The sequence below is a fragment of the Cervus canadensis genome, chromosome 1, assembly GCF_019320065.1.
Source record: "Cervus canadensis isolate Bull #8, Minnesota chromosome 1, ASM1932006v1, whole genome shotgun sequence".
NCBI classification, from domain to species: domain Eukaryota; kingdom Metazoa; phylum Chordata; class Mammalia; order Artiodactyla; family Cervidae; genus Cervus; species Cervus canadensis.
In genome coordinates, this window is record NC_057386.1 from 44,759,143 (window position 1) to 44,772,331 (window position 13,189).

Here is a 13,189-nt window from a genome sequence, read left to right on the forward strand (position 1 = left end):
GGGCTATGGCTGGGAGGTGGGGTGTGGGGCAGAGGGGGGCGGGAGGGGAGCTGGCTGGCCTCCTCCCAAGGTCTGATGTGCACCTGAAAACCTTGTAGGGGACGCGCCCAGACCTGATCCTCAAATATCTTAGTCTCAGTTCTTCCTGTTATCACTTGAGCAACTTCAGAAAGACAACTCACTGATCTGAGCCTCAATGTTCTCATCTGCCTAATGGCCACAAAATATCAGCTCTGACCTCCCTATCTCACAGACATAGAGTCATGGTTGGTCAGTTCCATCACTCAGTCATGTCTGACTCTTTGCGACCCCATGGACTGCAGCACCCCAGGCTTCCCTGCCCATCACCAACTCCCGGAGCTTGCTCAAACTCATGTCCATTGAGCCCATGATGCCATCCAACCATCTCATCCTCTGTCATCCCCTTCTCCTCCTGCCTTCAATCTTTCCCAGCATCAGGGTCTTTTCCAATGAGTCAGTTCTTTGCATCAGGTGGCCAAAGTATTGGAGCTTCAGCTTTAGCATCAGTCCTTTCAATGAATATTCAGGATTGATTTCCTTTAGAATGATTGACTGGTTTGATCTCCTTGCAGTCCAAGGGACTCTCAAGAGTCCTCCCCAACACCACAGTTCAAAAGCATCAATTCTTCAGCACTCAGCCTTCTTTAGTGTCATGGTAGAGAGGAAACACATATTTTCACAAGCAAGGACATGCAAAATGATAGAACTGGGGCTGGAAGGGCCCTTAGACATTAGTGGGTGCAACTCCCCCATTTTACAAATAATGAGACTGAGGCCAAAGAGGAGAAATGGACATCAGAGAGCAGCCCCTTGACTGCAAGCCAAAATAAGAACAGGAGAGTGTCCATGTGTCAGGACATTTGGTTAATCTTAGGGTTGGGAGAAAATGTGGGGGGAGTCCCAGCTTTTTCTACACCCTCAGAATGATACAGTTCACAGATTCAGTATTGCCTTCAATCATATCACATCCCCACAAAATATAATGACGTCTCACAAGCAGAATCCGTGGTTTGAGCCTTACTGAGTGATTCTGAGGATATAAGAAAAGCCCCACCAAAATGCTCCCCTCCAACCCAAGCACAATACATGGGGCCCGAAACAGCACCCTTAATCCAGCCTTCTCTCCTAAATGTAATACCCTGAAGTTCAGATATTCCTGGAGAGCTGCAGCTGTGTCCGACGCTGTGAGAACCTATGGACTGCAGCCTGCCAGGCTTCGTTGTCCTTGGGATTCTCTAGGCAGGAGTACTGGACTGGGTTGCCATGCCCAGGGTGATACCTAATTCAGTGATTAATACCTGAATGTGAATGTGAGTTAAATCAGTCCTCAGAGATCTTAGGCTACATTAATAGGAGTAGAGCATGTAGAATTAGGGAGGTGATAATCATTCTGCTTTCGTTAGTGTTAATTAGAGCACCGCTGAAGACACTACACTTTAGATATATCTCAGTGTCCAGAGGAGGGTGACTAGGCAATGGGTGACTTGAAACTATGGCCAAAATTGAGAGTTGGAGGCCCTGAAGATTTTAGACCTGAAGAAAAGAAGACTCAGAGAATACCTGCTCACCTCACCAGGTGTCCATTTGGGTGGAGGAGAATTGTTCTTGCCCCAACAAGAGCCCATGATTGTTCTATTTCAGCTAAATATAGGGAAGAGGTTTCTCCTTTTAGGGACTTTCTGAAAATGCAATGTTATGTGTGCCAAAGTAGTGAGTCCCCTGTCACTAAGGTATGCAAATAGAGGTATGGCAAGACCTGGGAGAGATATAATAGAAGGGACTACAGCTTCCACTGAGGGCCAGAGGCTGCAGCTATGTGATACCAGAGTCCCCAGATTAGTTTCAAGCTTTGAGTCTAGAACTCGGGATAAGTTACTCACCCACTCCCCCTTCTCCCAGCCCCAGCCTAAGCGTGGCAGCCAGGTGGGCAGCCTTGGGACCCCAGGCTGACCCTCTGCCTCTTCTTCCTGCTTTGTCCCAGGGTGAAGGCCAAGAAGGGTGTGACCCTTCTAGGAACCAAGTCACGGAGTGGCCAATGGCACGTGACCTCAGAGCTGCTGACTGGGGCCAAGCATTCAACAGCCACCGTGGATGTGTCCTGGGCCCAGGGCACACCGCTGCCCCCCTGGTGAGCCAGGGGGCTCCTCTATCCAGCTCTTTGCAGGACACCACGGGGGAGCGGGAGGGGAAGTCTTGATGGAGGAGGCCAAGCTGGCAGAAGGGCTGGGGCTTAGTTTCTGGGGACTCCCCAGGCTGGGGAAGGCTCAGAGGGCCCCGGGGCAGGCCGTCAATGAGGGATAGAGTCCCCAGCAAGGGTTTTGAAGCTCCTGAGCTGCTCCCAGCCTTTCCTCCTGGGCTCTCGTCCCTTCCCCCACCATGCAGGGAGGGCCAGGGGCCCCTGGAGATTCTGCAGCTGGACTTTGAGATGGAGAATTTCACCAGCCAGTCAGTCAAGCGCAGGATCATGTGGCACATTGACTACCGGGGCCACGGAGCCCTGCCGGACCTGGAGCGGGCCGTGACTGAGCTGACGGTCATCCAGCGGGACGTGCAGGCCATCCTGCCCCTGGCCATGGTGAGTTGTCCTCGCAGAAGGCAGGCAAGCTCTGTGCCCGGTGCTTGAGTGGGACAGCGGCTGCTGAGGGGTACAGAGGTGAGACGTCGCCATGGGGGGCTTCCTGGAGGAGGTGACCATACAGTGGAGCTTTGAAGGGCTCATGGAGGAAAAGCTCACCCAGTCAGAGAAGATGTTGAGGGTGCTCTAGGCAGGGGATTGTGTGCACAAATGTGCCGCAATGGGAAAGGGAATAGTTTGTTCCAAGAAGCAATGGGTTTTAGGGAGAGTGCACTGGAATGATTGTCTGGGACCAGCCCAGGGGCATCTGGAATGGCCAGGAGGACATGGAGCCAGCCCAAGGGCATGTGGAAGAGCCAGGAAAATGTGCTGGATGTTATTCTGAGTCTGGACGAGCATCGAAGATGTTGAAAAGATGGTGCGGGATTGGGGAAACATTGTTTTCTCGCAGCAGAGTGGGGTAGACCCCGAAAGCACTCATGGGAGTCCACGTCAGCAGAGCATCAGAGAAGACACTTGAGGCTGGGTGGATGCATCTGCCTGTGTACCGGTGTCCTTCCAATAAGGACATGCATCTGCAGGATGGGGGCAACCAGGAGCTGGGGGCCTTGGCTGGTGGTCCTGGGAGAGCAGGGGACCTCAGGCAACTCACAGAGCTCGCCCTCCTCTCCTCCCTGCAGGACACAGAGATCATCAACACAGCCATCCTGACGGGCCGGACAGTGGCCATCCCTGTCAAGGTCATCGCCATCGAGGTGACTGGCCTTGTTCTAGATGTCTCTGCCCTGGTGGAATGCGAATCTGATAATGAGGACATCATCAAGGTGGGCTTCCTGGAGGTGGGGGCCCCTGGGAAAAAGGCCTTAGACCTTCAGGGGGAGTAGGACACCAACCCAGAAGGGAATTCACATCTCAAACAGGTTCCCTTGGTAGAAAAGAGGAGGGAAGTTGTAGGGGATGGGGGAGGAAGAGCATCCCATGTTCAGTCTGAGCAAGAGGAGGTCCTAGAAGAGACCTTCTGGCAGGCCGATGGGAGAAGGCAGCACTCACAACTTGAATTCAGTCTCCAAGTCGTTATGGAGCCCTGCTGTCTGGCAAACACTGGGTAAGGCAATAGGGGAGGAGAGCCTGGGGGTACTCAGAGACAGGCCCTAAACCTGGGGGCTGGTGAACAGATGGAGATCCAGCCCAGGGTGGAAGCCTCCAGGAGAACATGAGTTAGGGGATTTCCCTGGTGGTCCATTGGTTACAAATCCACTTTGCAATGCCGGGGATGTGGCTTTGATCCCTGGTTGGGGAACTAGGATCCCATGTGCCGTGGGGCAACTATGCCCATGAATAGTAACTAGAGAAGCCTGCACACAGCAACTAAGACTCGATGTGGACAAATAAATAAATAAATACTAAAAATATTTAATAACATTGTTAAACATTTATTTAAATTAGTTTATTTTATTTATTTTATAAATTTTATAATATTTTATTTTATAATTTATTTTATAATAAATTTATTTTTAACATAATAATATGATAATAAAATAATATAATAATTTATTTTTATAAATAAATTTATTTATAAATTTATTTTATATTTTCTATTATTTAAATATTAAATTTAATAGTATTAAAAATATTATAAAAATTAAGAAGAAGCAGCTCATGAGTTAGGCCAGGAGTGAAGGTCGTATGAGAGGACCCACTCTGGGAACACCCACTGCAATCCCTCCAACTCCCAAAGACCTCTCCCTGAGCTCCTCCCCAGAGACCCCCTCTGGGCCAAACACCCTCCATGGAGTGAAGGCCATCCCTCCCAGTTTGCCACCTCCCCCAGGAAGGCCTTCAGATTTCCCCTGGCTTTAGACAGTGGTCATGGGTGAGATGTGGGGAGAAGGCAGTGGAGTGGGCAGTGATGCAAGAGGCATCCAGCTCTGGTACCTGGTGTGGGCGAGCTGCTTGCCATGGCAGCCTCCAGCTGGTGTCAAAATCAAATGATCAGACAGCAGGATCTGTCTCTGTTCCTGTAAATCCTTCAGCAGGGGCACTGGGGATGTGAGTTTCCTTCTCCCTCCCTGAGAATGTGTGCTCTCTCCCTCCACACTCTGTACTAGATCCCTCCAGGAATGGGGGTGCCCGTGGAACACCTCCTCCTTCCCCCGCATTCAGGAATAACATCCCCAGAGTGAGCCAGAGCAGATGGCTGGGTACCACACCCCCACAGCCTCCTGAGGACTAGAAGCCTTGCCCAGGCCCATGGGGCTCTCCACTGCTGGCAGGCTGGGATGGGGAGAAGTGGGCCTGCCCCCCCACCCAGCCCCTTCCTCTGCCAGCCAGACTCCCCCAGCCCCACCCCAGAGTGGACCAGAAGGGTCACCGTGGCTTAGACACCAAAGGGAATTAGCAAAGATTCTAAATGGAATTAGTTTCCAATCTCAGTGAAATATGCCCAGGTTCTTTCTGGAGTTTGCCAACAGTCTAAATTGGATCTGCCAGCCTTCAGCTGGAATTCTCTGCCTTCCAAAGTGGGAAATGAGCATTTCTGGCAGGGTTGCCATCCCACGCCCCTCCACCCACCCCCGCCCCCAGATGATTAAGAAAGCTTGAAGGAGCTTGGGACCTCAGGGGCTCCTCTCCACAGATGAGCCGCCGTCCCAGCCCCCTCCCCACCCCCACCGGAGCCTTCGGGGTGGCATCAGCCTACAGGCTGCCTGATAGACCCTCCTCCAAATGCAGGGATGGGCACCCCTGGGTGTGCACTGGTAGAGGCACCTAAATGCATTGCACGCAGGACTCTCTCCAGGCGTGCCAGGTGTGTGCATGGGCACTTCCACATACACCAATTGCATCTACCCTGAAGTACTGGCATGGACACCTCGGTGAGTGGGCACAGCTGTCCGCCAAGATGTGTTCAGCGAGCATATGCTCACCCGGGGAACCTCTAGGAATGCAAGGTGGTGTCCCGGTGGGCATGCGTTTGCAAAAAATCCCCTCCCATTGGTGGCAGTCATCCACCTGTCTGTGCTTAGGGTTCTCTGGTCCTGAAATTCCCGCTCTCTTTCCCTCACCTCCACCTCTGGCTGGAACCACCCCCTTCCTGAAATGAACCAGCTGGCCCATCTGCCCGGAGCCTTGGGGCCAGAGGCACCTTGGAGGAGCTGTGGGCCTGCCCTTCCTCCACCCTCTCCTCCATGACTTCCTCCCCACCCAGTCACACCCCAGTGTCCTGCTCAGGACAGGTCACTCCTCTGTCTTGTGGAGGACTCTGCCCGGCAGACACCTGCTCCAGAGCCCAGGCGGTCATGCTGGAGGGGAGCCAGTGCAGGGGACCCTCAGCCTGCAAGCTTGCCCTTGGTGTGGCCTGGCACATCAGAAGCAGCCCCTTTCAAAGGAATGGCACATTGACTTCTTGCCAGGGAGCAAAAAGCCTCCCACAGGAGCCACTAAGAGATGATCTCTGGATACAGAGTGAAAGCTGACACCTCCTCCCAGAGGATTAAAATTAGGAGCCTTCTCCCACCCGGCCCCGCCCCTTCAGCCTCCTGTGACTGGCACTTTCTCTGTCCAATGGGCTTCTGGCTGACTTTCCTGATTAGAATGAAGTCCCTCCCCTGCTTTGCCCCCCAGGATGACCTGTAGGGCAAAATAGGTCAACCAGGTTCTCTCCCCACCCCCCACCCCCAGGTATCCAGCAGCTGTGACTATGTGTTTGTTAGCGGAAAGGAATCCCGCGGGTCCATGAACGCCAGGGTCACCTTCCGCTACGACGTCCTCAACGCCCCCCTGGAAATGACGGTCTGGGTGCCCAAGCTGCCCCTGCACATCGAGCTGTCGGATGCCCGCCTCAGCCAAGTGAAGGGCTGGAGGGTTCCTATCCTTCCCGACCGGAGGTACGGCCCCGCCACACACCACGGATGTTGGGGAGACTCATCTGCATGTGTGTGTTAAGACCCTAGGTGTACACAGTCTGCAGGCCGGTTATGCAATCAACAAACTTTTATGGAGCAGCTACTGTGTGCCAGGCCCTGGTCGGGGGAGGGGGTCAGCGTGGCCAGAGCCTGACCCAGCAGAGCTCTGGGCCCATCAGGGAAGCCGTCATATATATGCTGCTGAGCAGTGGATGGGGGAAGCCCCGAGTGCAGAGAGTCAAGTGGCACCAAGCAAAAATCCATCTCTTCCTCCAGGAGAAATCAAAGCAGGCTTCCTAGAGGAGGTGACTCTGGAGCTAAGTTTTAAAGGATAAGTGAAAAAGGAGTTGGCCTGGTAGCAGTCAAGGAGCAGACAGAATGGAGTAGAAACACCAACACAGGCACACCCACAACTGTACATGCGTGCCCCAGCCTGGGCACACTAGGGGCACACTTGTGAGTACGTCAGCAAGGTACACAGTGACTTTACACTAGGCCCCCTCACTGGGATCCAGGCTCACACACCTGGATGTGTGCCCATCTGTGGGGCAGGCCCATGGGTACTCAGCATGCTCACTCACCCACTCATCACTGCTGGAGAGAAAAGCCAGCAGGGAAGAGAAGAGAGGCAGGACGGCAGGCAGCTTAGCGCGGGAGCGATGGGGCTGGGGAGGGATGCGGGTGGCACAGCGAGAGCTGGGCTCAGCTCAGTTCTGCAGAGATTTGGAAAAGCAAGGCGGTGTCGACCAGAGCCTCTCAAACTTGCACATTACCTGAGGACGCTGTTAAAATGCAGATTCTGATTCTGTGAACCTGGGACGTGGCTTGTAAGTCTGCATTTCAGGCCAGCTCCTGGGTGATGCTGAAACTGCTTTGAGTAGTGAGGACCCTAACCCTATAAAGTTTGAGCACTGGCCACCTGGGTTTCATAACTAGTTAGCATGCCAGACTCTCATTCGTTATCAGAATTAACCAGAATTCTGAAGCCAGATGGCCTGGATTGAAATCCTGATGCTGCCATTTGCTTACTGGGCAACCTGAGGCGACTGTGCCTCAGTTTCCTCATCTCTGAAATGGGCACATTAACACTTAACTCAGAGGACCGCTGTGAGGATTAAATTAGTTAACATAAGTTAAAGAACCCTCTATGTGAATGAATATTCCAGTGGTTTGATCCTTCTGAAGCACTAGCCACACCCTTCTGTCTCTCCAAAGCCCGCTTTCCTGGCTGAACCTCCTGATTTTCACATTTTTTGGCAATCTGGAGAGTTTGAGAATTTCCCCAGTTGTCAAGTCTGGGTTCCCTTTTGTTTGCCAGTTCCTCCCTCCCTTTATCCCTCTCCTCTTGCATTTCGCTGTGAGCAGTCAGAGGAAGCCAGGACACACCTCCCACATGCCGCTTGGAAATCTCATCAGCTAATCATCCAAATTCTGCCTGCCACACAGCTGTCGGACACGAGGCAGCTAAGCCTGCTGGCGCTTGAGCAAGGATCGCCTTTGCTCCAATTTAGAGCTGAGCCCAGGCCCCAGCACATGCTCAGTGCTGAGAAAGAGACAGTATTTGCTGATATTTGATGCCAGCTAGTCACAGGTGTGGATTCAGCCAAGCAGGGGTGGAAAGGGACCTGGAGTGGATGGGGAAGGTCAAGAAGATACCCATCTAGGAGAGCAAAGCCTGGGACTCTGGGCTTCAAGCTTGGCAGAGACAGAAGGGACAAGCCCAGGCTTCCACCCACGGGAGCCGGGGAGGGGCCGGCGGGGCAACGGAGAGAGTGGGACGTGTGCAGGTCCAAGCCGAGGTGGGGAGCCCTGACCTCTGGCCTCTCCCACCCAGGTCAGCCCGGGAGAGTGAGGATGAGGAGGAGGAGGAGGAGAGGCCCCAGAGTGCGAGTCGCGGCTGCACCTTGCAGTACCAGCACGCCACCCTGCAGGTTTTCACCCAGTTCCACACGACGTCATCGGAGGGCACCGACCAGGTGGTCACCATGCTGGGCCCGGACTGGCTGGTGGAAGTCACCGACCTGGTCAGCGACTTCATGCGGGTGGGTGACCCCCGAGTGGCACGCATGGTAGACAGCAGCACGCTGGCTGGGCTGGAGCCGGGCACCACTCCCTTCAAGGTAGGCATAGGGCAGGGAGTGTGCCATGATACAGACATCCCCAAGACAGGATTTCTGGGACCTCAGCCTCAGGGAGTAACCTCAGATGGCCCCCAAGACACACTTGCTTCCCCACCTGCCCTTTTGCTGGAAATTCCATCATCGAAGGTCAAGGTCAACTTCACCTTGGTGAAGGTTCTCTCTCCCAGGCTCATCAACCTCGCATGGCTCAGTGTGGTCCCTGAGTAGATGGGGATGAGGAGCAGGGGGCAGGGGGGAGGGCTCAGTCAACCCAGAGGCCAGGAAAGGGAATCAGGAGATCTAGGAACTCAATTTTGACCTTCCTCATTGATAACTGGGTGCCTGGGCAGATATCATCCACCTAAAGGATTATAAATAGTGACCCATGGGCTGAAATATGCTTGTAGACATATTTCGTTTATAAACCAATGGATCCACCATTTAAAAACTGAGAGGTTTCCCTTTTTTTTTTTTTAACATAAATTTCTGATTTTACAAAGTATGTATCTGGCAACACTGGGTCTGCATTCCAACCTGCAGTCATCAGCCGGAGTCAGTACTGATGCCTTTTTGACATGGGCACGAATTCTCCTATTTGCCCCAATCCCCACCAGTCCCTTTTGTCTCCCTGACATTGAGGCTGACCACCAGTTGCTATTTACCACTGTGGGGGTGGGGGGGAGGGCTGTTGCTTTCTTTAAAACTCAACCCACCCCTCTCATCTGTGCTCCTGTGAGCCCTTGACCCTCACTTTGCCTCTGGACCCTCCTCCTGGTTGCAGATTCCTCCCTGGTTGGGGAATCTGGGGGGGCGGTCCTGCTTTCTTGGCTCTCATCCACTCTCACCCCACTCTGCTGCAGGTGGTGTCCCCCCTGACGGAGTCCGTGCTCGGGGAGACACTGCTGACAGTGACGGAGGAGAAGGTCAGCATCACACAGCTGCAGGCCCAGGTGGTGGCCAGCCTCGCCCTCTCCCTGCGACCCAGCCCTGGGAGCAGCCACACCATCCTGGCCACCGCCGCCGCCCAGCAGACCCTCAGCTTCCTTAAGCAGGTAACCGGATGCCCAACTGGCCAGCCTCGGGGCTTGGAGTGTGGAAGGAGAACCTGCAGGTTCTGGCTGTGGGTCCCCCAGATTAGGGCTCTGATAATGGAAGATCCGTTTACTCTTCATGCCCAGCAAGCCTGCCCCACCCCCACCCCACCCTCTGCCATCTGCATAGGAGTCTGGCCAAGGTCTCGCTTCCTGCACCTGCTGCCACGAGACATTCCAGTGGAGGGTTCCCTCCTGGATTCTCAGAGGGCCCATTAACTTTTCCTCCACCCCCAGGAATTACCCTCACCCATCTCTGGACTGCCCCTCCCTGCCTCAACTACAGCTCCCCTCCCCACAGATACACCAGGACACTGGCCGTGGGACTAAGGTGAAAAGTTACATGTGGGGTCACAGGGAGGGCAAAGGTGGGTGTTGAGCACCAAGCCAGAAGTCAGGACTCAGGAGTTCTCTGCTTCAACTTGCTTTGTGACCCCAGGCCAGTGGCTTGTCTCTGGGCCCTGCTTCTTCATCCACAAGGAGGTCAGTTCTCAGGAGGTTTAAGACACAGAGGACAAAGCTGAGGTTGAGTATGTTGTGTTCTCGATGTCCACGTGTCTGCTGGGGGTGATCCCAAAGTCAGGCATGGAGATGGGGTGTGGCTCCTAGAGCAGGAAGGAGGATTCATACTAGACCCAAGGTGGGATTTACCATCAGCTCATCCAGGGGAGAAGGGTGAAGTGGGTGAGGATATTCTCGGGGAAGTACGAGTCTATAAACTTCTATGTACCCTCTCCACCACCTCCAAAGAAGAACTCCCACGCAGATAATGGTTCCGAGCACTGGTCACCCGCCAGGCTCTGTTCCAGTGCTGGGAGTACAGCAGGGAGCCAGAGCACCTTGGCCCCACCCTCAGGGAGCTCAGGGTCTAGCAGGGAAGCCAGCCCTAAGAGTTCTCTGACTCCCGTCCTCTCCTGCTCCTCCACCTCCAGGAAGCCCTCCTGAGCCTCTGGCTCTCCTACAGCGATGGCACCACGGCCCCACTCTCCCTCTACAGCCCCCGGGACTACGGGCTGCTGGTGAGCAGTCTGGACGAGCGCGTGGCCACGGTGACCCAGGACCGGGCCTTTCCACTGGTGGTGGCGGAAGCCGAGGGGGCCGGGGAGCTGCTCCGCGCGGAGCTCACCATCGCCGAGAGCTGCCAGAAGACCAAGCGCAAGAGTGTGCTGGCCACGACCCCCGTGGGCCTGCGGGTGCACTTTGGGCGGGACGAGGAGGATCCCACCTACGACTACCCGGGCCCCAGCCAGCCAGGGCCTGGCGGGGGCGAGGACGAGGCCCGGGGAGCTGGCCCGCCAGGCACGGCGGGACCCCGACCTGAGGCCGCGGGCCCTGGCACTGCCAGCTCGGCTGTGCCACCCACGGAAGACTTCCTGCCGCTGCCCACCGGCTTCCTGCAGATGCCCCGGGGGCTGACGGACCTGGAGATCGGCATGTACGCACTGCTGGGCGTCTTCTGCCTGGCCATCCTCGTCTTCCTCATCAACTGCATCGTCTTCGTGCTGCGCTACCGGCACAAGCGCATCCCGCCCGAGGGCCAGACCAGCATGGACCACTCTCACCACTGGGTGTTCCTGGGCAACGGGCAGCCGCTGCGGGTGCAGGGGGAGCTGTCGCCGCCCGCCAGCAACCCGATGGAGACCGTGCCCGCCTGCTGCCACGGTGACCACCACAGCAGCGGCAGCTCGCAGACCAGCGTCCAGAGTCAGGTGCACGGGCGGGGCGACGGCTCCTCGGGCGGCTCGGCCCGGGACCAGGCCGAGGACCCCGCCAGCTCGCCCACCTCCAAGCGCAAGCGGGTCAAGTTCACCACCTTCACCACTCTGCCCTCGGAGGAGCTGGCCTATGACTCGGTGCCCGCCGGCGAAGAGGACGAGGAAGACGAAGAGGACCTGGGCTGGGGCTGCCCGGATGTGACGGGCACCACGCGGCCCGCCCCGCCTCCTGACCTGCACAATTACATGCGCAGAATCAAAGAGATTGCGTAGAGGTGCGGTCCCGACTCCCCCCGCCCCATCAGGGCAGGGTGGGCTCTGTGTGATTCTCAGCCGCTGCTCACATGTGATGTGGGCCGGAGCGAGTGGATTTTATAGTCCGGCCCCTGCAGCTTTGCTCCTCCGGGGTGGGAGGGGCCGCCCCCCGCACCGCGGTGGTCCTTCCTCCCCGCCTTATCCTCACCCTCCTCTGCCCCCAAAGGTGGAGGCGCCTTCCTCCTGGAGCTGGCTACGAGGAAAGCAATCCCAGCCCTCCTTCTCCCCTTTCCAATCCTCCTCCCATCTTAGACAACCCCTCTGCCCCAAGTGGGGGGCATGGAAGTCAAGCTTGGGCCGAGGGCCCCGCCCCCCTTGTCTCCTGCTTCCCCCATGCAGGGGGGCGGGGCGGGGGGCGCGGTACTGGGGGGAGCCTTGTGTTACAAGCTGCACAAAGACTTTTCTCAAACCACTATTCAGGGATTTCTGTCCTGCAGGGTGGGGAGGCAGCGGCTGCCTGCCCTACCAAGGATCTTGCTGTGGATAAAACATTTGGGGGGGGAGCAGGGAATATTTGTAGCATCTGCTGGCTTCCGGGTGTCCCCCTCCCCAGTCCCTCCCTAAGATCCGGGAGCTGACTCTATAGAGAAGGCTGGGGTCAAGCCAGGCGCCTCTCTGAGATCTCAGGACTCCATCCTCTGCCCCCAAGGGCTGTGGGCAGGCCCTCAGGGGGAGGAGTCGTGGGTCCACCCCAGAGCACTGTGGTCTGGGCGCCCAGGAGCCCTGGGTGCCTCCCGCCCACCCCTCAGCAAGATCAACACCACGCCTTAGCCGCCCCTCCCGCTCCGCCCACCCCTCCTTCCTCTCTGCGGGGGTGGCCACCCACTCCCCCACTGGGCGGCGTCCCGTGGGAGGGGGCGAGGGCACCAGGCAACTGCTGGGAAGGACTGTGGGATGAGCAAGGCAGAGGGAGCCGCGGCTCCCTGACCCCGTCCCACGGCCGCCCTTCTCTCGGGTTCTACCCACCACTGTGTCAGATTTTTCTTAAATAAACGGAGGCAACAAGACTAGGGGTGGGGCAACAGCTCCCGGAGAACAGACAGTACGTGGTGGCTGGCTGTGTGTCCCTTCCTTGCGGTGCAGGTGCGTGCACACACGCACGTGTACACACACACACACACGAAGGTCACACTAAACGACGTGAGGTGGAAACACGGCTGAGCCGCCTGCGGTTCTGTGCCTCCTTCTCCAACATCCGGGTCCCTTTAGACCCCCGGGTGCTGGAGGGATGCTCACACGGGGATGGAGGACTCGTAGACCCAGAAGTGTGCCCTCATAAAGAGATGCCTCCTCTAGGAGAGAGGTGGGGGGCAGAAAAATAAGGAGAGAGGTGAGAGGGCTGTGTGCACAGCTGAGCTCGCTCCAGTTTCCTCCTCTGCCTTCAGTCCAGTTTTCAGAGGGTGACCCTCCTGTCACCATCAGCCTCTCCCAGGGAAGCCTCTCTTCTCCA

The 13,189-nt window shown here is 56.2% G+C and overlaps 1 protein-coding gene across 1 annotated transcript in view; it reads left to right on the plus strand.

The window, feature by feature from the left end:
* Positions 1 to 12,781, plus strand: part of TMEM132E (transmembrane protein 132E) — a 58,850-nt gene extending 46,069 nt beyond the window's left edge. Inside the window, exons 3-9 of the mRNA XM_043480785.1 lie at positions 2,003 to 2,149; positions 2,404 to 2,596; positions 3,277 to 3,420; positions 6,275 to 6,480; positions 8,333 to 8,618; positions 9,479 to 9,670; positions 10,642 to 12,781. Of these exons, the coding sequence (XP_043336720.1) occupies positions 2,003 to 2,149; positions 2,404 to 2,596; positions 3,277 to 3,420; positions 6,275 to 6,480; positions 8,333 to 8,618; positions 9,479 to 9,670; positions 10,642 to 11,697 (2,224 nt within the window). The 3' untranslated portion in view covers positions 11,698 to 12,781. The remainder of the gene's footprint in view (positions 1 to 2,002; positions 2,150 to 2,403; positions 2,597 to 3,276; positions 3,421 to 6,274; positions 6,481 to 8,332; positions 8,619 to 9,478; positions 9,671 to 10,641) is intronic.
* The last annotated feature ends 408 nt before the right edge of the window (positions 12,782 to 13,189 follow it).